A 26,866-nucleotide genomic window follows, 5' to 3' on the forward strand; every position below is an offset into this window, starting at 1 on the left:
CCCCAAGGTGTTACAGGTGTCCCCTATAAGGTGTTACAGGTGTCCTCTAAGGTGTTACAGGTGTCCTCTATAAGGTGTTACAGGTGTCCTCTATAAGGGTGTTACAGGTGTCCTCTATAGTTACAGGTGTCCTCTATAAGGTGTTACAGGTGTCCTCTATAAGGTGTTACAGGTGTCCCTGGTGTTACAGGTGTCCTCTATAAGGTGTTACATGTGTCCTCTATAAGGTGTTACAGGTGTCCTCTAAGTTGTTACAGATGTCCTCTATAAGGTGTTACAGGTGTCCTCTCAAGGTGTTACAGGAATCCTCTAAGGTGTTACAGGTGTCCTCTATAAGGTGTTACAGGTGTCCTCTAAGGTGTTACAGGTGTCCTCTATAAGGTGTTACAGGTGTCCCCATAAGGTGTTACAGGTGTCCTCTATAAGGTGTTACAGGTGTCCTCTAAGGTGTTACAGGTGTCCCATAAGGGGGGGGGGTTTTTAAAGGGGGGGGGTTTTTAAAGGGGGGGGGTTTTTTAAAGGGGGGGGGTTTTTTGGGGGGGGTTTTTAAAGGGGGGGGGTTTTTTGGGGGGGGGTTTTTAAAGGGGGGGTTTTTTTTTTTTTTTTAAGGGGGCCCTTTTTTTTTTTTTTTTTTTTTTTTTTTTTTAAGGGTTTTTTTTTTAAGGGGGCCCTTTTAAAGGGCCCCTTTTTTGGGTTTTTTTTTTAAGGGTTTTTTTTTTAAGGGTTTTTTTTTTAAGGGTTTTTGGGGTTTTTTGGGTTTTTTTTTTAAAAGGGGTTTGGGTTTCCGGGGGTTTAAAGGGGGTTTAAAGGGTTTTGGGGGTTTTGGGGGTTTAAGGGGGGTTTTTTTTTGGGTTTTTTTTTAAGGGTTTTTTTTTTAAGGGTTTTTTTTTTAAGGGTTTTTTTTTAAGGGTTTTTTTTTTAAGGGTTTTTTTTTTGGGGGGGGGGGGGGTTTTTTTTGGGGGGGGGGGGGGTTTTTTTGGGGGGGGGTTTTTTTAAAAGGGGTTTTTTTAAGGGGGCCCTTTTTAAAAGGGGTTTTTTTAAAAGGGGTTTGGGTTTAAAGGGGTTTGGGTTTTGGGGGTTTAAGGGCCCCTTTTTTTAAAAAACCCCTTTTTTGGGTTTCCCCTTTTTTTTAAAAAACCCTTTTTTGGGTTTTTTTTTTAAAGGGCCCCTTTTTTTAAAAAACCCCTTTTTTGGGTTTTTTTTTTAAAGGGCCTTGGGTTTTGGGGGTTTAAGGGCCCCTTTTTTTGGGCCCCTTTTTTGGGTTTTTTTTAAAAGGGGTTTGGGTTTTTTTTTTAAGGGGGTTTTTTTTTTTTTTTAAGGGGGCCCTTTTTAAGGGGGCCCTTTTTGGGGGGTTTAAAGGGTTTTGGGGGTTTAAAGGGTTTAAAGGGGTTTTTTTAAAAGGGGTTTGGGTTTAAAGGGGTTTTTTTAAGGGGGCCCCTTTTTTTGGGTTTTTTTTTAAAGGGCCCGGGGGTTTAAAAAAACCCCTTTTTTTAAAAAACCCGGGGGTTTAAGGGCCCCTTTTTTGGGTTTTTTTTTTTTTAAAAAAAAAACCCCTTTTTTTAAAAATTTTTTTGGGTTTTGGGGGTTTAAGGGCCCGGGGGTTTAAGGGCCCGGGGGTTTAAAGGGTTTTGGGGGTTTAAGGGCCCCTTTTTTGGGTTTTTTTTTTAAAGGGCCCCTTTTTTTAAAAAACCCCTTTTTTTAAAAAACCCGGGGGTTTAAGGGCCCCTTTTTTTAAAAATTTTTTAAAAGGGGTTTGGGTTTTGGGGGTTTAAGGGCCCCTTTTTTTAAAAAACCCGGGCCCGGGGGTTTAAAGGGTTTTGGGGGTTTAAAGGGTTTTGGGGGTTTTTTCCCCTTTTTTTAAAAAACCCGGGGGTTTAAGGGCCCCTTTTTTGGGTTTTTTTTTAAGGGTTTTTTTTTAAGGGTTTTTTTTTTAAGGGTTTTTTTTTAAAAAAACCCGGGGGTTTTAAAAAACCCCTTTTTTTAAAAGGGGTTCCCCAAAAAAAACCCGGGGGTTTAAGGGCCCGGGGGTTTTAAAAAACCCTTTTTTGGGTTTTTTTTTTAAGGGTTTTTTTTTTAAGGGTTTTTTTTTAAGGGTTTTTTTTTAAAGGGCCCGGGGGTTTTGGGTTTTGGGGGTTTTTAAAAAAAGGGGGGGGTTTAAAGGGTTTTGGGGGTTTAAAGGGTTTAAAGGGGTTCCCCTTTTTTGGGTTTTTTTTTTAAGGGTTTTTTTTTAAAGGGCCCCTTTTTTAAAAAACCCTTTTTTTGGGGGCCCTTTTTTAAAAGGGGTTTTTTTAAAAGGGGTTTTTTTAAAAGGGGTTTAAAGGGTTTGGGTTTTTTTTTTAAGGGTTTTTTTTTTGGGGGGGGGGGGGGGGGGGGACATTTTTTTTTTTTTTTTTTTTTTTTTTTAAGGGGGCCCTTTTTAAGGGGGCCCTTTTTTAAGGGGGCCCTTTTTTAAGGGGGGGGTTTTTTTTGGGTTTTTTTTTGGGGGGGGGGGGGGTTTTTTTTAAGGGTTTTTTTTTTAAGGGGGCCCTTTTTTTTTTTTTAAGGGGGCCCTTTTTTTTTTTTTTTTTTTTTTTTTTTTTAAGGGGGCCCTTTTTTAAAAGGGGTTTTTTAAGGGGGCCCTTTTTTAAAGGGGGTTTTGGGTTTTGGGGGTTTTTAAAAAACCCCTTTTTTGGGTTTTTTTTTAAAGGGCCCCTTTTTTTAAAAAACCCGGGGGTTTAAAGGGTTTTGGGGGTTTAAAGGGTTTTGGGGGTTTTGGGTTTTGGGGGTTTTTAAAGGGGCCCCAAAAAAAACCCGGGGGTTTTGGGTTTTGGGGGTTTTTAAAAATTTTTTTTTTGGGGGGGGGGGTGGTTTTTTTTGGGGGGGGGGGGGGTGTTTTTTTTTTTTTTTTTTTTTTTTTTTTTTTGGGGGGTTTATGGGGGAAGGGGGCCCCCGGGGGAAGGGGGCCCCCGGGGGAAGGGGGCCCCCTTTTGGGGGAAGGGGGCCCCAAAGGGGGAAGGGGGCCCCCCCCCTTTTTTTTTTTGGGGGAAGGGGGCCCCCGGGGGAAGGGGGCCCCAAAGGGGGAAGGGGGCCCCCTTTTGGGGGAAGGGGGCCCCATAAGGTGTTACAGGTGTCCTCTATAAGGTGTTACAGGTGTCCTCTATAAGGTGTTACAGGTGTCCCCTAAGGTGTTACAGGTGTCCTCTATAAGGTGTTACAGGTGTCCCTTAAGGTGTTACAGGTGTCCTCTTTAAAGGGGTTACAGGTGTCCTCGGGGGAAGGGGGCCCCGGTTTGGGGTTTTTTGGGGGGGGGTTTTTTTTTTTTTTTTTTTTTTTTTTTTTTTTTTTTTTTTTTTTGGGGGGGGGGGGGGGTTTTAAAGGGGGGGGGTTTTTAAAGGGGGGGGGTTCCCAAAAATTTTTCCCCAAAAATTTGGGCCCAAGGGTTTGGGCCCAAAGGGGGGGGGTTTTTAAAGGGGGGGGGTTTTTAAAGGGGGGGGTTTTTTTTTTTTTTTTTTTTTTTAAGGGGGCCCTTTTTAAAAGGGGTTTTTTTAAAAGGGGTTTTTTTAAGGGGGCCCTTTTTTAAGGGGCCCTTTTTAAAAGGGGTTTGGGTTTTGGGGGTTTAAAGGGTTTAAAGGGGTTTTTTTAAGGGTTTGGGTTTTAAAGGGGTTTTTTTAAGGGGGCCCTTTTTAAAAGGGGTTTGGGAAGGGGGCCCTTTTTTAAGGGGGCCCTTTTTTTTTTTTTTTTTTTTTTTTTTTTTTTTTTTTTGGGGGGGGGGGGGGGGGTTTTTTTTGGGGGGGGGGGTTTTTTTTGGGGGCCCTTTTTTAAGGGGGCCCCGGGGGGGGGGGGGGTTTTTTTGGGGGGGGGGGTTTTTTTTTTTTTTTTTTTTTTTTTTCCCCCCCCCCCGGGTTTGGGAAAGGGGGGGGGTTTTTTTTTTTTAAGGGGGTTTTTTGGGGGAAGGGGGCCCTTTTGGGGGGGGGGGGGTTTTTTTTTTTTAAAAAACCCGGGGTTTAAGGGCCCCTTTTTTTAAAAAACCCCAAAAAGGGGTTTTTTTAAAAACCCGGGGGTTTAAAGGGTTTTGGGGGTTTAAGGGTTTTTTTTTTAAGGGTTTTTTTTTGGGTTTTTTTTAAAAAATTTTTTAAAAAACCCCTTTTTTGGGTTTTTTTTTTAAGGGTTTTTTTTTTAAAAGGGGTTTTTTGGGGTTTTTTTTTTTGGGGGGGCCCCCCTTTTTTGGGTTTTTTTTTTTGGGTTTTTTTTTTTTTTTTTTTTTGGGGGGGGGGGGGGGGGGGGGGGTTTTGGGGAAGGGGGTTTTTTTTTTTTTTTTTTTTTTTTTTTTTAAGGGTTTTTCCCTTTTTTGGGGGGGGGGGAAAAAAAGTTTTTTTTTTTTTGGGGGGGGGGTTTTTTTTTTTTTTGGGGTTCCCAAAGGGGGAAGGGGGCCCAATTTGGGAAAGGGGGGGGTTTTTTTTTTGGGGGGGGTTTTTTTTTTTAAAAAAAACCCTTTTTAAAGGGGGGGTTTTGGGGGTTTTTTTGGGGGGGAAAAGGGGGGGGAATTTTTGGGGGGTTTTTTTTAAGGGGGCCCTTTTTGGGGGGGGGGTTTTTTTTTGGGGGGGGGGTTTTCCCCAAAGGGTTTAAGGGGGCCCCCGGGGGAAGGGGGCCCAAAAATTTGGGCCCGGGGGGGGTTTTTTTTTTTTTTTTAAGGGTTTTTTTTTAAGGGTTTTGGGGGCCCCCCCCCTTTTTTTTTTTTTTTTTTCCCAAAGGGGAAGGGGGTTTTTTTTTTTTTTGGGGGGGGGTTTTTTTTTCCCCCCTTTTTTTTTTTAAAAAATTTGGGCCCCCTTTTGGGGGAAGGGGGCCCTTTTTAAAAAGGGGTCCTCTAAAGGGGGAAGGGGGCCCCCTTTAAAGGGGTTACAGGTGTCCTTAAAAGGGGTTACAGGTGTCCCTTAAAGGGGGGGGGTTTTAAATTTGGGCCCAAGGGGGGGGGTTTTTTTTGGGGGCCCTTTTTTTTGGGGGCCCTTTTTTTTTTTTTAAGGGGGCCCTTTTTTTTTTTTGGGGGGGGGGGCCCAAAAATTTGGGCCCTTTTTTTGGGGGCCCTTTTTAAGGGGGCCCTTTTTTAAGGGGGCCCTTTTTAAAGGGGTTTTTTTTTAAGGGGGCCCCCCCTTTTTTTTTTTTTTTTTTTTTTGGGGGGGGGGGGTTTTTAAAGGTTTGGGGTTTTTAAATTTTTTAAGGGGGCCCCCCCCTTTTTTGGGCCCGGGGGTTTTGGGTTTTGGGGGTTTTTAAAAAACCCGGGGGAAAGGGTTTTGGGGGTTTTGGGGCCCTTTTTTTTTTTTTTTTTTTTTTTTTTTAGAAAGGGGGGGGGTTCCCAAAGGGGGGGGGTTTTTTTTTTTTAAAGGGGGGGGGTTTTTTTTTTTTTTTTTTTTTTTTTTTTTTAAGGGGGCCCTTTTTAAATTTTTTTTAAAAGGGGTTTGGGTTTGGGCCCCTTTTTTTGGGGTTTGGGTTTTGGGGGGGGTTTTGGGGGTTTTTTTTAAAAGGGGTTTGGGTTTTGGGGGTTTAAAGGGTTTTAAAAGGGGTTTTTTTAAAGGGGTTTGGGTTTAAAAGGGGGGGGGGTTTTAAAGGGTTTGGGGGTTTAAAGGGTTTTGGGGGTTTAAGGGCCCGGGGGTTTAAGGGCCCCTTTTTTTAAAAAACCCTTTTTAAAAAAATTTTTTTTTTTTTTTTAAAGGGGGAAGGGGGCCCCCCCCTTTTTTTTTTTTTTTTTTTTTTTGGGGGGGGGGGGTTTTTTTTGGGTTTTTTTTAAGGGTTTTTTTTTAAAAAAACCCCCTTTTTTTGGGCCCGGGGGTTTTTAAAAAACCCCTTTTTTAAAAAACCCGGGGGTTTAAGGGGCCCCTTTTTTTAAAAAACCCGGGGGTTTTGGGTTTTGGGGGTTTAAGGGGGTTTAAGGGCCCCTTTTTTAAAAAACCCGGGTTTTGGGGGTTTTTAAAAGGGGTTTGGGTTTGGGTTTTTTTTTTAAGGGTTTTTTTTTAAGGGGGCCCCTTTTTTTTTTTTTTGGGGTTTTTAAAGGGGGGGGTTTTTTTTTTTTTTTTTTTTTTTTTTAAGGGGGCCTTTTTTGGGGGGTTTTTTTGTTACAGGTGTCCTCTATAAGGTTATTTTAGGTGTCCTCTATAGGTGTTACAGGTGTCCTCTATAAGGGTGTTACAGGTGTCCTCTAAGGTGTTACAGGTGTCCTCTATAAGGTGTTACAGGTGTCCTCTATAAGGTGTTACAGGTGTCCTCTAAGGTGTTACAGGTGTCCTCTAAGGTGTTACAGGTGTCCTCTATAAGGTGTTACAGGTGTCCTCTAAGGTGTTACAGGTGTCCTCTAAGGTGTTACAGGTGTCCTCTATAAGGTGTTACAGGTGTCCTCTAAGGTGTTACAGGTGTCCTCTATAAGGTGTTACAGGTGTCCTCTATAAGGTGTTACAGGTGTCCTCTATAAGGTGTTACAGGTGTCCTCTATAAGGTGTTACAGGTGTCCTCTATAAGGTGTTACAGGTGTCCTCTAAGGTGTTACAGGTGTCCTCTAAGGTGTTACAGGTGTCCTCTATAAGGTGTTACAGGTGTCCTCTATAAGGTGTTACAGGTGTCCTCTAAGGTGTTACAGGTGTCCTCTGTAAGGTGTTACAGGTGTCCTCTAAGGTGTTACAGGTGTCCTCTATAAGGTGTTACAGGTGTCCTCTATAAGGTGTTACAGGTGTCCTCTATAAGGTGTTACAGGTGTCCTCTAAGGTGTTACAGGTGTCCTCTAAGGTGTTACAGGTGTCCTCTATAAGGTGTTACAGGTGTCCTCTATAAGGTGTTACAGGTGTCCTCTATAAGGTGTTACAGGTGTCCTCTATAAGGTGTTACAGGTGTCCTCTATAAGGTGTTACAGGTGTCCTCTATAAGGTGTTACAGGTGTCCTCTATAAGGTGTTACAGGTGTCCTCTAAGGTGTTACAGGTGTCCTCTATAAGGTGTTACAGGTGTCCTCTATAAGGTGTTACAGGTGTCCTCTATAAGGTGTTACAGGTGTCCTCTATAAGGTGTTACAGGTGTCCTCTATAAGGTGTTACAGGTGTCCTCTAAGGTGTTACAGGTGTCCTCTATAAGGTGTTACAGGTGTCCTCTAAGGTGTTACATGTCCTCTATAAGGTGTTACAGGTGTCCTCTATAAGGTGTTACAGGTGTCCTCTATAAGGTGTTACAGGTGTCCTCTAAGGTGTTACAGGTGTCCTCTATAAGGTGTTACAGGTGTCCTCTATAAGGTGTTACAGGTGTCCTCTATAAGGTGTTACAGGTGTCCTCTAAGGTGTTACAGGTGTCCTCTATAAGGTGTTACAGGTGTCCTCTAAGGTGTTACAGGTGTCCTCTAAGGTGTTACATGTGTCCTCTATAAGGTGTTACAGGTGTCCTCTAAGGTGTTACAGGTGTCCTCTATAAGGCGTTACAGGTGTTCTCTATAAGGTGTTACAGGTGTCCTCTATAAGGCGTTACAGGTGTTCTCTATAAGGTGTTACAGGTGTCCTCTAAGGTGTTACAGGTGTCAGATGATAGCCTGGTGGAGAATATGTATCATTATCTCTCTCTCTTTCAGAAAATGGATCCTTTCCAACCTCTCCTCCTCCTCCTCCTCCTCTTCGTGGTGATGACACCATCTGAATGTTCAGGTAGGGAAAGCATTAGAGTGGAGAAGGTGCACCCCCCCCCCCCCCCCCCCCCCATGTAGAGAGAGCTCTCTCTCCGATGGACCCCTGGAAGAGTCCATCAGGATGGGCCGGGGTGGTGAGGCCCGAGCTGCATGAAGAGACCAACAGAGGACCTGAGGAGCGGTTTAAGCTCCGCCCCCTGAGATCAGCTGCTTGGGAAGAGAAACTCGAAGGAGGAAAGTGAGAGAAAACTGAATGGATGACATCACTGTCACCTAGGAGACCAGAGGGCGTGTCCTGTGTGACGCCTCCCCCTTCAGTCAGCATGGACACTAAACATACCACGAGTAACCTGCGTGTGTGTGTGTGTGTGTGTGGTTCTCCTGTTACATCATCCTCGTTACCTGTATTACCTGTTGACACAGGAAGGCCCCTGTATCTTCCTCTCCTCCAGGCTGCGAGGCGCTGGACGTGGAGGCGCTCTACCTGCTGGAGGGCGAGGCCTTCTACTTCCAGCCCTACGCGCTGGAGGGCGGCGCTCTGGAGGACCGCTTCACCTGGAGCAGGAGGACCGGCGCCAACGAGACGCAGAGCATCGGCTCCGACGAAGACGAGGAGGTGCACCACCACGGCGGAGCGCTCTTCTTCCTGAAGCCGCTCCGGAAGGACTCGGGCCTCTACACGGCGCGGTGAGGACGCTCTCCGGACCGTGCAGCTCGCGTGATGAGGGGCTGACCGTGGTCTTCCTCCCCAGGCAGCGCTCCTCTTCGGGGCTCTGCTTCGACCACCGCGCCCTCGTCTTCGTCGGCCCGGCGGCCGGCGGCCGGAGCCTGTTCCCCGCAGTGAGGAGCTCCGACGTGAACCAGAGGGTCCCGTGTCCGGACCCCGTCCAGCACACATGCGGCGTGATGAACGGCAGCTTCGCCTGGCTCAAGGTACCGGGCCGCACCGAGCGGCCATCTTGTATTCTGAGGCTCGTGGAGTTTGTTCCCGAGTCGTGAGCGTCTCTGGTCCCTCAGGGCGCCAGACTCCTGGAGGACCAGCACAGAGACCACCTGTGGATCAGCAACGCGGCGAGGGAGGACCAGGGCGTCTACACCTGTGTTTGTACCTGGACGCACAACGACACGCAGTACACCACGTCGGCCTCCAGGAGGCTGGAGGTGGAAGGTCAGCGTTTATTTACTGGGACGGAAAAACACTCAAGAACATCGACTCTGGATTATTCATCCCACTGTGACGTATAGATTTATATATATACATATACATATATACACATATATATATGTGTATATATATATACACATATATATATATGTGTATATATATATACACATATATATTAGGGCTGTGAAATGATTAAACATTTTAATCAGATTAATCACAGGTTTCTGTGGATTAATAACTTAACTTTTTTTCGTCCCGATGTGCGCGCACACGCCGGCATCCGAGCTCTGCGGCGCGCAAGACGGAGATCGGAGTCGAGACAGAATGACATGCTGCTGGAGAGACGACCAACAACAGACGGATTGGAAGCTCATTCTGCGCATGCGTTAAATGCGTAAAAAAAAAAAAAACTAGTTAAACCTGTAATTGAATTAACTGAGTTAACGCGTTATTTTTCACAGCACTAATATATATATGTGTATATATATGTATATATATATATATATATAGGTATATATATGTATATATATATACATATATATGTATATATAGATATATATGTGTATATATACATATATATACATATATATATATGTGTATATATACACTACCGTTCAAAAGTTTGGGATCACTTAGAAATGACTTTATTTTTCAAAGTAAAGCTCTGTTTTTTCAATAAAGATAACATTAATCAACAATACCCTCTCTACATTGTTAATGTGGTAAATGACTATTCTAGGTGAAACGTCTGGTTTCTAATGAAATGTCTCCAGAGGTGTATAGAGGCCCATTTCATCATCACTCCAGTGTTCTGATGGTACATTGTGTTTGCTAATCGCCTTAGAAGACTGTCTGATTAGAAAACCCGTGCAATTATGTTAGCACAGCTGAAAACAGTTATGCTGGTGATATAAGCTATACAACTGGCCTTCCTTTGAGCTTGAAGTTTGTAGAACAAAATTAATACTTCAAATATTAATCATTATTTCTAACCTTGTCAATGTCTTTGTGGCAGCGGGGGTGTTTAGGCTCTGCTGCAGAGTGGGTGGAGCAGGGGTGTGGTTCAGGGAACGGTGTCTGATTGTCATCAGCTGGTCTGATGACAATCAGACCAGCTGATGACAATCTGGGTTTGTGTATCTGCGAGGCTTTGTCCCCATAAAGGAGCTGGACAGGAGGAAGAGGGGAGCGATGAGCAGAGACACAGTCGGCGGTCGGAACGCTCAAATAAAGAAGTTTACCAACATTCCCTCTGGTTGCTCATTCCTTGGTGCTTAGGGGGCGGAAACCTACTGGTGACGGCCACAATCGTGTCACAGTCTTGACTATATTTTATATTCATTTGATAAATAAAAGTGTGATTTTTCATGGAAGACACGAAATTGTCTGGGTGATCCCAAACTTTTGAACGGTAGTGTATATGTATATATATATATATATATATAAGTATGTGTTGGGGTTGTGACCGCCGCCCGCTCTGCCCTCAGCGGTCAGCGCTCACCAAGACGTGATGATCCTCGCTCCGGCCGACAAGGAGAAGTTTGCTGAGGAAGGTTTGAAGAGAATTGACCCAACATGACACTTACATCTTATTGATTATTGTTGCTTTTCAATGAATTGGTTGAATGATGCTGTGTTTGTGTTGACTCCTACAGTAATTGTTGTAAATTGGATAAACAATATAAGTCCTTGGAGTGCTCTGTAGCCTCACCCTGGGCTGCCTCAGTCACCGCTCTGTGGTCGGTCCATGTGTCTTTGCTGTATTTCCCATGAACATTGAAATGTTGGTCAAGAGCTTGAGTCGTGAGATGAAGGCGTGGTCTCCCCAGGCTCCGCCCTCCAGCTCAACTGCTCCGTGTTCTGTGGCACCAACGTGAGGTCTCGGTGTGAAGCCAGCTGGCGCGTGGACGGCGCCGCTCCCCATCGGCTCGCCGGGTACAAGGAGACCACGGAGACGTGAGCGCACACAAACAATAACATCTGTTCATCGGTTAGCCTGTTAGCATGTTCATATTGAAGTGATCCGTGACCTTCCGGAACCGAGGCGGAGCAGAGCCTGCAGTGGGTAGAGACATGCTGTGACCCTGCTGAGCGTGTCTGTGGTCTTCACCCCCGTTTCATATCAATATCAATACAGCCCAATGATTGGTCCGTGTTGTTGCCGTGGACAACCAGCATCCAGAACCCTGTGCCTCGCTCTGTCGGCCGCTTCGGGGTCTTGAGTCGCGGTGGTCTTCTCTCTCAGAGTCAACCTGAGACCTTCCAACACCACCGTCTCCACCGCCGTGCTGAGCATCCTCACCGTGTCGGCTCGCCACTTCACGGCCAGCTTCCTGTGCCGCGGCCGCGGCCTGTTCCGCTGGGAGTCCGTCTCTCTGAGGCTGAAGCGGAGAGGTGAGCGCGGTGCCGCCGGACCTCACGGCCACCGGGTCACTGGACGGGGTCGTGTGATGCGGACGCTGCTTTGTGTTCCAGGAACGATGACCCCGCTGTTCGCTGGAGGCGTGTGTGTGTCGCTCCTCTGTGTGATCGCCACCCTGCTGGTCAAGTGCTTCGCCATCGACCTCGCTCTCCTCTTCAGAGCCTGCTGCCCATTCAGCCGCCGTGACAAAGGTAGGGTCAACACCGCGTAGCCCACATGAGGCAGAGACTTCTATACAACCAGAGGAGTCGCCCCTGGTGGTCAGGAGAGAGAATGCAGCTTTAACACATGAAGCAGAGACTTCTATACAACCAGAGGAGTCGCCCCCTGGTGGTCAGGAGAGAGAATGCAGCTTTAACACATGAAGCATAGACTTCTATACAACCAGAGGAGCCCCCTGGTGGTCAGGAGAGAGAATGCAGCTTTAACACATGAAGCAGAGACTTCTATACAACCAGAGGAGTCGCCCCCTGGTGGTCAGGAGAGATAATGCAGCTTTAACACATGAAGCAGAGACTTCTATACAACCAGAGTCGCCCCCTGCTGGTCAGGAGAGAGCAGCTTTAACACATGACGCATAGACTTCTATACAATATATATATAATAGATATAATATCTGAGATGTGAATATCTTTGTTTGATTGCAGTGGTTTGAGCTGTCCGGGCCACCGTACTCTCCTTGGTCAGACTGTTTCATAAGCATGGGGCTGCACCACTGATGGTGTGTTCACACCTGACGCGTCGAAATTTCGACGCGCGTCGAGATTACATGCAAAGTCAATGCACAGCTGCGTAGAAGCTGCGTAGAAGCTGCGTAGCTGCATATTTCCCAGCGAGCAGCGCGTCAGACGCGTTTGAAGCAGCAGAACAGAGGGTTTGCCGCGGGGCGAACAGAGCCAACAGACGCAGCTCGTCGACGCGCGAGTTGAAATTTCCCAACTCCGGCAGCAAAAACGCGTGAGTCATAGTTGCGTCAGCCAATCAGCGTTGAGCAGCGCCGCTCGTCATCGTCCTGCTGGTTTAGAAAATGGAGGAAAAGATTATTGTCGCCGTTTGTGGGCACCCCGAACTTTATGACACAACTCTTTATGCTTACCGAAACCGTCGCTATAAAGATGAAGCGTGGAAGAAGGTCGGAGAAGCTATTTGTTGTACTTTACGATGAACCAACCGCCGGCATATGTGTTTCATGGCAGAGGAGATCTGCCGCCGGAGGTGGAAAAGTCTCAGAGACACGTATCAAAGAGAGAAAAAGAGAGAGAGAGAGCAGCGCAGTGGGAGTGCAGCTCGGTCCACTAAAAAGTGGAAGTACTCTCCGCCCCCGACGCGTCTGGTCTGAACACACTTTTTTTCGACGCGCGTCGAGACTGCTGCGTCAGACACGTCGAGAATTTATTCGCCGCGTCTGGTGTGAACATGTTAGAGGACATGTTTGGGAATGTTGAGTTCCTTTCTCTACAGTAGACTAATGAACTCCCCACCAGGCTGCACTCGGTCAACCCCCCGCTGACAGGAAGCAGAAATGTAGCTCAGCGAAAGTTCAGACAGGAAGACATTGGGTACAGCTGGTTCATTCACAAGTCTTGCAGCGATTACTCTATTAGCTGATTGGGGGCGGGCCCGATGAATGAACCAACCATTTAGAGCCAGCCCAGTTGGATAAGCCTATCACAGAGTCGTTGGTAACACTTTAAAGTTCTGTTCTCTGCTGCTGTCAGTTGTCGTTTCAGCTCGCGTCAGCTCGACCATCCTCCACCCCAGGCTCCTCCCCCCTCCTCCACCCCAGGCTCCTCCAATTGGTGTTGCGGCAATGCGGCTTCGACACCACCACCAGTGTCTGGACTCCATGGGGGGATTCTGCCTGCGCAGATATCAGCATCTCTACCCCTGGTTTATCCTACTTCAGGATGGAGTCCAATCGCAAAAAATGACTTTGCACTATTGCAATATACTATTGTAATAAATGATTGTTAAACTCTAAATACCCGTCTCTCCTGATTGAAGTCAAACCGCCTGACAGGCTCGATAAGCAACGACTGGCGACCACGAGTCAGACGGGTTGTGTAACCGGAGAGGAATTGTTTGTGAGACAACTTCATGTCTGTACCTTGGCGACCGCTCCTTAGAAAGCTTGATGGGAGTTATCCGACCTCACATTGAGGTTCTCGTCGGCCGTGGAGTAACAAGGCTGTGTTAGGTCGTGATGATCTCATGAGGACCAAATAAAGCTGTTCATAAAAGCTTCTTGAATGCGTCTGTGTTTCCAGACAGGAGGCTGTTCGACGCCTACGTGGTCTACCAGATGCAGAGTCCGGACAAGGTCACAGAGGACGCGCTCGCCCAGTTCGTAGCCAGGGTCTTGCCCTCCATCCTCGAGGACAGGTGCGGATATCGACTCTTCATCCACGGGAGGGACGCCGTACCCGGGGAAGGTCATTTAATGCATTCACAAATATGGACACACCCAGAGGTCAAGGCACCACTATCCCGTCCAGGCTCACATACTCACACCAGTACTCTGTGTGTCCCCGCAGACCGCCTGGGGCTGGTGGAGGACCGCATGAAGCAGAGCAGGAGGCTGATGGTCATCCTCGCCCCGGGTTCAGGATCAGAGTCAGAGAGCTCAGACCAGCAGTCCGTCGCACCCCAAAGCCCCGAGATAGGAGGCTTTGACTGGCAGGTAGTCAGGACATCTTATTCTGTGAATGAAAGTTAACTTCCCTTTGAAACTTTGTAAAGTGATAAACACCAAGCTAGCTCACGGGAACCAGAGCCCCGGCCCGTTGCTGCATGCTGTCCCCTCTTTCCTCGACCTTATCACCTCAAGTATTACAGAAAGGCAAAGAATATAAAAACTGACAAATACTTTAATGTCCTGTGTCGATCCAGATGTTAAACCCACGAGTTTCCAAATGGGCTAAAACTCGTGAATTCAAGCTGAAATAATACAAAATGAATTAAAAGTATAATTAAACAATTATTAGAAGGTAACTGCCTCATAAAGTCGTTGTTGTTGCAGCTTCTTTAGGGAAAGATATGTCTCCAAGTAAAACCTCCAGGAGTTGAAATCTAAATGTGTGGCTCATAGGTGGGGCTCCACCACGTGCTGCTGCAGAGAGAACTGAGTGTGATCCTGATCCAGCTGGGGGATCCGGGCCCACGAGGATACACATGCCTTCCCGCCGGCCTGCAGCATCTGATTCTCAAGAGCGCCCCCCTCAGGTGGTCCGAGGGCTCGTGGGGCGCCGCCACCTGGAACTCCCGCTTCTGGAAGAGAGTGAGGTACCTGATGCCGGCCAGACCTGCAAAGAGATGTCCACAACCTGCTGTGATCTGAGGCCCTGGTGGATTTACTGGTCTCCCTGACGCTCCAGTTATGGTTACTTTTTTAATGATGTCATTTATTTACTCTGGGTTAAAGAAATGTAAGGAAATATACAAGACCTTTAGTGATACAAGACCTTCAGAGATACAAGACCTTCAGAGATACAAGACCTTTAGAGATACAAGACCGTTAGAGATACAAGAGCTTTAGAGATACAAGACCGTTAGAGATACAAGACCTTTGGAGACACAAAACCTAAAGAGATACAAGACCTCGATACAAAACCTTTAGTGATACAAGACCTTTAGTGATACAAGACCTTTAGAGACACAAAACCTAAAGATACAAGACCTTTAGAGATACAAGACCTTCAGAGATACAAGACCTTCAGAGATACAAGACCTTTAGAGATACAAGACCATTAGAGATACAAGAGCTTTAGAGATACAAGACCTTTAGAGATATAAGACCTTCAGAGATACAAGACCTTTAGAGATACAATACCTTTGGAGACACAAAACCTAAAGAGATACAAGACCTAGATACAAAACCTTTAGTGATACAAGACCTTTAGTGATACAAGACCTTTAGAGACACAAAACCTAAAGAGATACAAGACCTAGATACAAAACCTTTCGTGATACAAGACCTTTAGAGACACAAAACCTAAAGAGATACAAGACCTATGTAGCCCTGGGGGGTAATAATAATAAGAATAAAAATAAGCCACAAAGATCTATATATTTATATATATATATATATTGTCTTGATTGATTGATTGGGCACACAGGTGTCAATTGGTCTCACCTGGTGGGGCGGGGTTTAGAAGTTAAATGGTGAAAGGAGAGAGTGGGAGAGATGAGAGATGATGGGTGAATGAAGAGTGAAGGTGCGTACTGCTGCAGAAAGACACTGCTGCGGAAAGACACTGCTGCGGAAAGACACTGCTGTGGAAAGACACTGCTGCGGGAAGACACTGCTGTGGGAAGACACTGCTGTGGGAAGACACTGCTGTGGAAAGACACTGCTGTGGGAAGACACTGCTGTGGGAAGACACTGCTGTGGAAAGACACTGCTGCGGAAAGACACTGCTGCAGAAAGACACTGCTGCAGAAAGACACTGCTGCAGAAAGACACTGCTGCAGAAAGACACTGCTACGGAAAGACACTGCTGCGGAAAGACACTGCTGCAGAAAGACACTGCTGCAGAAAGACACTGCTGCGGAAAGACACTGCTGCGTAAAGACACTGCAACGGAAAGACACTGCTGCAGAAAGACACTTCTGCAGAAAGACACTGCTGCGTAAAGACACTGTTGCGGAAAGACACGGCTGCGGAAAGACACGGCTGCAGAAAGACACGGCTGCAGAAAGACACGGCTGCGTAAAGACACTGCTGCGTAAAGACACTGCTACGGAAAGACACTGCTGCAGAAAGACACGGCTGCAGAAAGACACTGCTACGGAAAGACACTGCTGCGGAAAGACACGGCTGCGGAAAGACACGGCTGCAGAAAGACACGGCTGCAGAAAGACACTGCTGCGGAAAGACACTGCTGCGGAAAGACACTGCTACGGAAAGACACTGCTGCGGAAAGACACGGCTGCGGAAAGACACTGCTGCAGAAAGACACGGCTGCGGAAAGACACTGCTGCGTAAAGACACGGCTGCGTAAAGACACTGCTGCGGAAAGACACGGCTGCAGAAAGACACTGCTGCAGAAAGACACGGCTGCAGAAAGACACTGCTGCGGAAAGACACTACTGCAGAAAGACACTGCTGCGTAAAGACACTGCTGCAGAAAGACACTGCTGCGTAAAGACACTGCTGCGGAAAGACACTGCAGCGGAAAGACACTGCTGCGGAAAGACACTGCTGCGTAAAGACACTGCTGCGGAAAGACACTGCTGCGGAAAGACACTGCTGCGGAAAGACACTGCAGCGGAAAGACACTGCTGCGTAAAGACACTGCTGCGGAAAGACACTGCTGCGTAAAGACACTGCAACGGAAAGACACTGCTGCGGAAAGACACTGCTGCGGAAAGACACTGCTGCGGAAAGACACTGCTGCAGAAAGACACTGCTGCGGAAAGACACTGCTGCGGAAAGACACTGCAACGGAAAGACACTGCTGCAGAAAGACACTGCTGCGGAAAGACACTGCAACGGAAAGACACTGCTGCGTAAAGACACTGCAACGGAAAGACACTGCTGCGGAAAGACACGGCTGCGGAAAGACACTGCAACGGAAAGACACTGCTGCGGAAAGACACTGCTGCGGAAAGACACTGCTGCGGAAAGACACGGCTGCGGAAAGACACTGCTGCGGAAAGACACTGCAGCGGAAAGACACGCTGCGGAAAGACACTGCTGCGTAAAGACACTGCTGCGGAAAGACACGGCTGCGGAAAAACACTGCTACGGAAAGACACTGCAACGGAAAGACACTGCTGCGGAAAGACACTGCTGCGGAAAGACACGGCTGCGGAAAGACACGGCTGCGGAAAGACACTGCTGCGGAAAGACACTGCTGCGGAAAGACACGGCTGCGGAAAGACACGGCTGCGGAAAGACACTGCTGCGGAAAGACACTGCTGCGTAAAGACACGGCTGCGGAAAGACACTGCTGCGGAAGGACACCTAACCCTATAAGACCTTCAGAGATATAAGACCTTTAGTGATACAAGATCTTCAGAGATATAAGACCTTCAGAGATACAAGACCTTTAGAAATACAAGAGCTTTAGAGATACAAGACCTTCAGAGATACAAGACCTTCAGAGATACAAGACCTTCAGAGATACAAGACCTTTAGAGACACAAAACCTAAAGAGATACAAGACCTCGATACAAGACCTTTAGAGATACAAGACCTTCAGAGATACAAGACCTTAAGAGATACAAGACCGTTAGAGATACAAGACCTTCAGAGATAACAAGACCTTAAGAGATACAAGACCTTTAGAGATACAAGACCTTCAGAGATACAAGACCTTTAGAGACACAAAACCTGAAGAGATACAAGACCTAGATACAAGACCTTTAGAGATACAAGAGCTTTAGAGATACAAGACCTTCAGAGATACAAGACCTTTAGAGATATAAGACCTTTAGAGACACAAAACCTAAAGAGATACAAGACCTAGATACAAGACCTTTAGAGATACAAGAGCTTTAGAGATACAAGACCTTCAGAGATACAAGACCTTTAGAGATATAAGACCTTTAGAGACACAAAACCTAAAGAGATACAAGACCTAGATACAAGACCTTTAGAGATACAAGACCTTTAGAGATACAACACCTACAGAGATTCAAGACCTTTAGAGATACAACACCTACAGAGATTCAAGACCTTTAGAGATACAAGACCTTTAGAGATACAACACCTACAGAGATACAAGACCTTTAGAGATACAAGACCTTTAGAGATATAAGACCTTTAGAGATACAACACCTACAGAGATACAAGACCTTTAGAGATACAACACCTACAGAGATACAAGACCTTTAGAGATACAACACCTACAGAGATACAAGACCTTTAGAAATACAAGACCATTAGAGATACAACACCTCCAGACTTCCTGTATAATTGATGAAGATGGAGCTGTTATGTATGTTTATATATACATATATATATATATATATCTCTTTCTGTGTTATGATGTCTATGATTATTTTGTACAAAAAGCGGCCTCTAGTCTAACAGAAATGTGATCAATTAAATAAAAACACCAATGTACACTATCGTTCAAAAGTTTGGGGTCACTTAGAAATGTCTTTACTTTTTCAAAAAAAAGCACTGTTTTTTCAATAAAGATAACATTAATCAAAAATACACTCTATACATTGTTAATGTGGTAAATGACTATTCTAGGTGAAACGTCTGGTTTCTAATGAAATATCTCCATAGGTGTATAGAGGCCCTTTTCCATCAACTATCACTCCAGTGTTCTAATGGTACATTGTGTTTGCTAATCGCCTTAGAAGACTAATGGATGATTAGAAAACCCGTGCAATTATGTTAGCACAGCTGAAAACAGTTATGCTGGTGATATAAGCTATACAACTGGCCTTCCTTTGAGCTTGAAGTTTGAAGAACAAAATTAATACTTCAAATATTAATCATTATTTCTAACCTTGTCAATGTCTTGACTATATTTTATATTCAATTTTCAATTCATTTGATAAATGAAAGTGTGTTTTCATGGAAGACACGAAATTGTCTGGATGACCCCAAATTTTTGAACGGTAGTGTATAATAATTGAATGTAATTGGGTTAGTAGCAGTTTTTCTTTGTGAAGGTTTCTTTTATTAAATTAATTCAATTCAGTTCATTTGTATAGCCCATTCTCACAAATTACAAATGTGGCTCAGAGTGCTTTATAATCTGTACATATAGACATCCCTGACCTTTGACCTTTGATCTCACATCGGATCAGGAACAACTCCTAAACAACCCGTCAGGGGAAAGAAGTGAAGAACCCTTCAGGAGAGAACAGAGGAGAGTTAGAGTTAAAACACATTCAATGAAAATTAAGAATTATTAATCAAATAAATGCCACACATATGTTGCTTATGGCTTAGTGTGTGCCGTCCTTATTGTGATTGTCATATGATGTAGATTGTTGTTGTGTCACATCTACATTAAACAAGTATAATGTACTTTTGGGGGGGTAAACAAAAATCTATTATTATTGGAGCGGTTGCTGTTGTGGCAGCATTCATCCAGCAGAGAGAGACAGAATCCTCCATTAGTAATGTGTGTGAGTCAGTGGTCATGTGACTTTTCTCTTGGACCGGTGGGAGGAGTCAGCCCCGTGTTGGGCCACAGATCTTTAGAAGTGGAAACATCTGCATTAAAGTTCACAGTTCTGTCTTCACTGAAAATCACAAGATCAGATCAGATGATGGGTCGTAGAGCCCAGAACCTCGTGGTGGTCCTGAGGGGTCATCAGTACTGATCCTCACTGAGATCCAGCTGATGAAGACCTGGACCAATGTCGGGTCTTCATGTCAACGGGAAAGATCTGAATATCTTCGTATTTGACCAAAAGTAAACGCGTTCATCGAGGTGTTGGCTCACTACAGGCCTCGAACCCCCTTCTAGACCTTAGTGCTGATAGAGGACTCCTCTCTGTACTGGTCTTGTTAGACCTTAGTGCTGATATAGGACTCCTCTCTGTACTGGTCTTGTTAGACCTTAGTGCTGATAGAGGACTCATCTCTGTACTGGTCTTGTTAGACCTTAGTGCTGATAGAGGACTCCTCTCTGTACTGGTCTTGTTAGACCTTAGTGCTGATAGAGGACTCATCTCTGTACTGGTCTTGTTAGACCTTAGTGCTGATAGAGGACTCATCTCTGTACTGGTCTTGTTAGACCTTAGTCCTGATAGAGGACTCCTCTCTGTACTGGTCTTGTTAGACCTTAGTGCTGATAGAGGACTCCTCTCTGTACTGGTCTTGTTAGACCTTAGTGCTGATAGAGGACTCATCTCTGTACTGGTCTTGTTAGACCTTAGTGCTGATAGAGGACTCATCTCTGTACTGGTCTAGTTAGACCTTAGTGCTGATAGAGGACTCCTCTCAGTACTGGTCTTGTTAGACCTTAGTGCTGATAGAGGACTCATCTCTGTACTGGTCTAGTTAGACCTTAGTGCTGATAGAGGACTCATCTCTGTACTGGTCTTGTTAGACCTTAGTCCTGATAGAGGACTCCTCTCTGTACTGGTCTTGTTAGACCTTAGTCCTGATAGAGGACTCCTCTCTGTACTGGTCTTGTTAGACCTTAGTCCTGATAGAGGACTCATCTCTGTACTGGTCTTGTTAGACCTTAGTGCTGATAGAGGACTCATCTCTGTACTGGTCTTGTTAGACCTTAGTCCTGATAGAGGACTCCCCTCTGTACTGGTCTAGTTAGACCTTAGTCCTGATAGAGGACTCCTCTCTGTACTGGTCTTGTTAGACCTTCGTGCTGATAGAGGACTCATCTCTGTACTGGTCTTGTTAGACCTTAGTCCTGATAGAGGACTCCTCTCTGTACTGGTCTTGTTAGACCTTCGTGCTGATAGAGGACTCCTCTCTGTACTGGTCTTGTTAGACCTTAGTCCTGATAGAGGACTCATCTCTGTACTGGTCTAGTTAGACCTTCGTGCTGATAGAGGACTCATCTCTGTGTAACGGAGTTAGAAATACATTCTGTTATTTCTTGTTTTCAATGTGTTGTATTTTATTTTTGTTTGTTGTTCAACAATATTGTTGAGTGTTTGTGAATTTTATTTTAATGAGCCATTTTTATTTAATTTAGCGGTATTTTAAAATTTCTGTTTCCTGCGGAAATTGCTTTCCATCTAGATAGATAGATAGATAGATATATACTTTATTAATCCCCGAAAAAGAAATTTATGAGTCGTAGCACACACACAATAAAAACCAAAACACAAAATATAAGAACATCTTGCTGCACACGCTGAAGGATCTTTCTTTCTCGGGAAAAAGTCACTCATCCCTTCTTGTGGCACAGATGTTGGCCTTCCAGTTTCAGTCGTCTCGTTGGGCGCAGGCCCGCCCATACTTTCACTCCCACACCATACAGGACCTCCCAGGACACTCAGAGGTGTAGGAGCTGTCGCCACCACCATCTCTCTGGCTGCAGAATCATCAGAGTACTTCTGCAGATGGCACTGACTCCGTGTGCTGAAGTCACTACAGGGTGAAGAGGAAGAAGGAGAAAGATGTTCCCCTGTGTCCAACATCACTGACCACCACGCTCCAGATTGCACGACCCATTCGGCACTGACTGAGGTCTGTGATCTGCCTGTCCAGTGAATCCGTCAGAGATGGTGGGCCCCGTCCTGCCACTGCAGAGCTTCTCCAGCAGCACAGCGGCTGGATGAGGATTAAATGCACTGAGAAGAAAAAGAAAGTGACTCTCACAGAGACCGTTCCATCCAGGCTGGGCTGAGTTGCAGCGCTTAGATGATGGCGTCGTCCACTCCCTCACAGGCTGGTAAGCCTGGGTGCCCAGGGGTCAGCATTGTTTCTCTGCGGCGGGCCAAGGCCAAGACCCCAGCCCTCCCTCAATCTCATCATCACCACCGTGGTGAGGTCGGGCTGTGTTGAGGCCAGATGGTGCTGACTTCTTTGGGACATTGCACTTCCTGTTCCTGAGTCCGTCTCTCCCTCACAATGGTCTGGTATTGCTGACGGTGAGTCGAGTGGAAAATTGTCGCACTGTTTTGGCTCTGTTCTTTAATGAAAAGTGACCAGTTATGTTACACACGTTAACGGTCGCTGATACGATCACGGTGTCCAGCTGTTGTGTGATTTGAACGGTCAAAGTAAACGTTTTGTGACGGTCTCATTGAGCCACTTTGGCGCCGTTTGTCTGGCCACATCCGGTCGCCCCGACGTCTGTTTTCCCTGTATAAATGTTGTTTTGTTTGTATAGGAAGTGCAAAGACGGACCAGAAGGCAATAAGTGTGTTTCATTGTCTTCTGCAGGTATTTGTTTCCCTTTTGTTCAAGGTTGGAATTTTCATTGGTTCTGTTTAAAGGAGGTTTTACAGAACATAGTTCGGGAGGGGAGACCACGCCCCTCATTCAGCCAATCATTCGAGCCGACGGTACTTAAACACGTCACACCTATTCACGCCCTCTTCGTCTCAGCGGCGACATTCCAACCAGCTACCAGGACACTGGTAACCCGCCAACCTTCTCCCTCTCTCTCACCCATCTAACCCCTCTACCGTCATCCCGTCCCCCTCGACCCCATCCCTACATCCCCACATCCCTTCCCCTCGACCCCTTTTCCTTTTCTCTCTTTCGCTAGAAGAGGCTTCGTCTCAGCGCCGACATTCCCACCAGCGACTGGGACACCGGCGGGACACCGGCAACCCGCCGTCTCACCCCGCCGACCTTCTGCCGTCTAACCCCTCTACCTCCCTTACTTCTTACCCCTCGACCGTCATCCCGTTCCCCTCGACCCCATCCCTACAGCCCTCACCCCCACATCCCTTCCCCTCGACCCCTTTCCTTTTCTCTTTCGCTAGAAGAGGCTTCGTCTCAGCGCCGACATACGGCGCTCTTCCAACCGGTCGAGATCCAGCCGCTCGAACGCGGGCGGTGATCGACCTCCAGGCCGACGCTCCGCCGGCGCTTACTTCCGCCCGGGTGGACAGTACGTAAAGCCGAAAGACGCACTCGCCCAGCGCAACATTCCATGTAACAAACCTGACAGGAAAACCAGACTATCAACGCCTGACGGACCGCCGGCGGAACACCACGGCACTTCCGGGTTCCCGGCGTCGCAACGACAGCAACGCCAAGGACGTCACTACTTCACTATTAACCCCTGCACATGCTTCCTTCCGCCTTCCCCTCCCCTCCCTCATCCACAACATGTACGTAATGATAACCATAATACCCTGCATGCAACCCTTCCTTCCACAGGTAGAGACACGTCGCGGATCGGACTAGCACAATCCTAAACTACTGGCCAAACAAACGGTCCTCCTTAACCCGACACGGACGAGCAGCTGCGTTCTGAAGCCTCGTAATCTCCTCCTTCACTTACCACGCCGTCGCCAGCATCATCGGCTGCTTGGCCATCCACGATCCCAGCCACAATTCATCCGCCGGAGCTCCCGGCGGAGCTCCCGACGCGCCCGCCACGCCCCACCACCTCATCTCACCATTCCATCGGCGTCTACAAATCCCTCTCGCGGCGCACAGTCCCCAACCAAGACCGCAACCATCGAACCCAAAATCATCAGTCTAAGGAAAAAACAAAACTTTTCCAATACGTTTACGGACCAGCAAAGCCAACTCTCGATCTCCAGCGGAGCACTTCCGGTATCCTCCGCCCGCGTCAGTCGCAGCTGCGATGACGTCACGACGCATCAGGGCGGAGAAACCCAGCCATCTTCACCAGGTCGTATCCCACCCCATTTCAAGCTGCCTCTGTACCAGAGACATTTCACCTCGCAATTTCTTGGCCAAACTTCACCGCCAACACATCCACACTGATCCCGTCACCACCAATGCTGACGCAGCCCTCGCAACCATTAATAATAATAATATCACATTTCATTTGGAGGCGCCTTTTAAGTCACCCAAGGTCACCTTACAATACAATAATACAGAATAAAAGACAAAAGCAGATCGAAACAAAATTAAAACAGAACAAAACAAAAACAAAACAACAAAAAAACAAGTCCAACAGCGGAGGAAGCGCAGCAGCAACTTGCCAGCGGACGTTCCTCCTCAGGAAAAAAGTATATCTTACTTCCAGCCATGTCTTTCGCGTTTACGTTCACCGAATTGTGAGACTCTTTACTCTGGATATGTCTCCGTTCGACAGGCCTCTAACAGCTCCTGAACGCCCGCCGACGCCGCTGCTCCGTCCGCTCCCGACCGAGGCTTGAGACGCTGCAGCTGCCGCCGCCACCAGAGGAGGAGGTCGTCGTAGTGAAGTTCGCGCTGATCGCAAGGACCATGGCGGATAGGACTGGGGAGGCTTCGCCACCTCGATTCCCCCGCTGCATTCCCCTCACTCTCTGGAGGTACGGGGGCCGAGGTCAACACAGCCATCGGTGGAGACACCAGAGGAGCTCCCGAAATAAGTCGTTTCTCGTCGGAGACCGCCGCCTTGCGTTGTTGCTGCTCCTGCAGCCGGTCAGACATGACCGCCCACTGCTCGGGCCCCTCTCGCTCCAAATGTTGCAACTTTCAGCACGCCGGAGCCATTCCGAGGCATACACGAACGGTCCAGCACCGTCGCAATCTATTCAGACACAGCTTCAAAACTTGACCAGTGACTCACTTTCGGTTCCTCGTGCAGGAAGACCAACTCATACGCACCAGCCTCCGACTCCCAACCGGACAGCCATCGCGGCTCCTCTACCTTCATGCCTCGACCACCACCCTTACCTACATCTCCTCCATCCTTGACCCCGTCTCTTAATGTCTCGATCCCTCTGCCCTTCATCCCTTCACCCCGACCCTAATCCCTACATCCCTTCCCCCTCGACCCTCTTTCTGTCCTCGTTGCTTCCTCGTTTTCTTGTACCGTGGTTCCATCAGAACCCTGATCCCACTGGTCATCCTCTCCCAGTCGTACTCAAAATCGCGAGTAACTTCCTCCTTCCTCGCACCCCTCACTCTCTGGAGGTACGGGAGGCCGAGTCAGCACAGCCATCGGCGGATACGCCAGAGGAGCGCCTGAAATAGAGTTGTTTCTCGTCGGAGACCGCAAGGCGCTTGGCGTTGTCGCTGCTCCTGCAGCCGGTCAGACATGGCCGCCCACCGCTCGGGCCTCCTCTCTCGCTCCAATGTTCCACCTGTCGGCACGCCGGAGCCATTCCGAGCCATACACGAACGGTCCAGCACCGTTGCAATCTATTCAAAAATAGCGTCGACATAACATCCGAGCCTTCCGTCCAAGGGGTCAAAACCTGACCACTGACTCACTTTCGGTTCCTCGTGCAGGAAGACCAACTCATACGCACCAGCCTCCGACTCCCGACCAGACAGCCATCGCGGCTCTTCTACCATCATGCCTCGACCACCACCCCATCCATTCACCCCTACCCGAATCTCTACATCCCTTCTCCCTCGACCCTAATCCTCACATCCTCTCATCCCTTTACCCTACCCTAATCCCTACATCCCCGACCCTAATCCCTTCAACCCCTACCCTAATCCCGACATACCTCAACCCTAATCCCCACATCCTTTCACCCCTTCACCCTCTACCCTCTATCCTTCCATCACACCACCCTCACCCCATATCCCACCTGCATAAACTAATGTACACTACTAACCTCTCCTGATCCTGTCCTCGTTGCTTCGTTCGTTTCACAGGTTTCCTCGGACTGCGGTTGCACCGAACCCTGACCCCACGGTCATCCTCTCCCAGTCGTACTCAAATCACGAGTAACTTCCTCCTTCCTCGCACCCTCCCTTCCTATCCCAGTTGAACGGCGAGGATAACGTCTTCCTTCCTCAACCCGCACACCAACTACTAACCTCGCTCGATTCTGTCTTCGTACTTTCTCGCTCCACAGGTTTCATGGATCGCAAATACACCCGCTACCTACACTTCAGCCTTATCGCTTTCATAAGTGCACCCTACTAACCTTGCCTGAACCCGTCGCCTGTTCGCCACACAGGTCTTCAAGGATCCTGCTCACACCCGTACCGTGATCCTGCCATCCACCACTACCTTCACTAGCCGTCGAATCGCTACTACAAAGGCCTCTACCTTCCTCACCCCACTACCATTATTCTACCATCCGACCCTGCGCTATCAGTAGTCTTATCGTCATCAGTCTCTGACCGTCCCAATAACAGGAATGTTTTCATCATATGCATCTAACGCATAGTAATCTCGTCGCGTCGTAGAAAGAGACATCCACTCTTTTGGGGCTCTGCATCAGCCTCAACCCACAAACACATAGCCACGCAGCAGCGGGCTCCATAAAGACGAACCAACTGCACACGAAACAGTCTGCCTCCCACTTCAGTTCCCAACACAGCCACACTCGCAGCTCAGGCTAGCGCTTTCGCTGCACAGCCAAGTATTAGATTCGATCGTCTCCTGGCTTCCGGCCTCCCGCATCCTCCAGTTTACCGCTTGACCACGCCCGACATCTCCGTCACGCCGACACATCATCCATAACCTAAACTCTGCAAGAGCAACAACTTTGTCTGCCTCAACTCAGATGCTTGGCCACGGTCCTCCTCACTGTCCTCTCCGATACCCGCTCCTATCTAACACTCGTAACGGGCATGCACGCTTTCCATTAAGCCATCTTTTGGGGACTCTGCACCGCCAGAGCTTCAGAAGAGACAACCCCCACCCACGAGTCTCCACCCCCGCCGTTCCCTCTAACCACCAGGCGTCAGCAGTCTCCAATAGCACCCCTCCAACCCGCTCTTCACGACCCTTCTCGTTCCAGACATAATCAACCCTTCATTCATTTATTTCACAATAAACTAACTGTAAACATGTATCACTGCTGGCGTGGTTTTCCGTAGTGAAAGGAGGTTTTACAGAACATAGTTCGGGAGGAGACCACGCCTCATTCAGCCAATCATTCGAGCCGACGGTACTTAAACACGTCACACCTATTCACGCCCTCTTCGTCTCAGCGGCGACATCCCTCCCTCCCGACCACGTTCTTGTCTTCCCATTTCTCTACTACAGGACTACGGGAACAACGGGGGACTCTGCACCGCCAGAGCTTCAGAAGAGACAACCCCCACCCACGAGTCTCAACCCCCGCCGTTCCCTCTAACCACCAGACGTCAGCAGTCTCCA

The 26,866-nt window shown here is 47.5% G+C and overlaps 1 protein-coding gene across 2 annotated transcripts; it reads left to right on the forward strand.

Moving 5' to 3' along the window:
* The first annotated feature begins 7,583 nt into the window (after nt 1-7,583).
* Nucleotides 7,584-15,542, forward strand: LOC130191322 (interleukin-1 receptor-like 1). 2 transcript variants are annotated; one of them, XM_056411016.1, is made up of 11 exons: nt 7,584-7,648; nt 8,082-8,316; nt 8,382-8,562; nt 8,647-8,797; nt 10,282-10,347; nt 10,624-10,750; nt 11,040-11,188; nt 11,270-11,407; nt 13,484-13,648; nt 13,751-13,896; nt 14,305-15,542. In XM_056411016.1, the coding sequence occupies exons 1-11, from the start codon at nt 7,627-7,629 to the stop codon at nt 14,551-14,553; spliced, it is 1,629 nt and encodes a 542-aa protein (XP_056266991.1). In that variant the 5' UTR covers nt 7,584-7,626; the 3' UTR covers nt 14,554-15,542. The 2 variants fall into 2 exon arrangements, with proteins under 2 accessions (XP_056266991.1, XP_056266992.1); XM_056411017.1 differs by lacking the exons at nt 13,484-13,648; nt 13,751-13,896; nt 14,305-15,542 and adding an exon at nt 12,935-13,192.
* Nucleotides 15,543-26,866: the final 11,324 nt, after the last annotated feature.

The sequence above is a fragment of the Pseudoliparis swirei genome, unplaced genomic scaffold (assembly GCF_029220125.1).
Source record: "Pseudoliparis swirei isolate HS2019 ecotype Mariana Trench unplaced genomic scaffold, NWPU_hadal_v1 hadal_38, whole genome shotgun sequence".
NCBI lineage: Eukaryota > Metazoa > Chordata > Actinopteri > Perciformes > Liparidae > Pseudoliparis > Pseudoliparis swirei.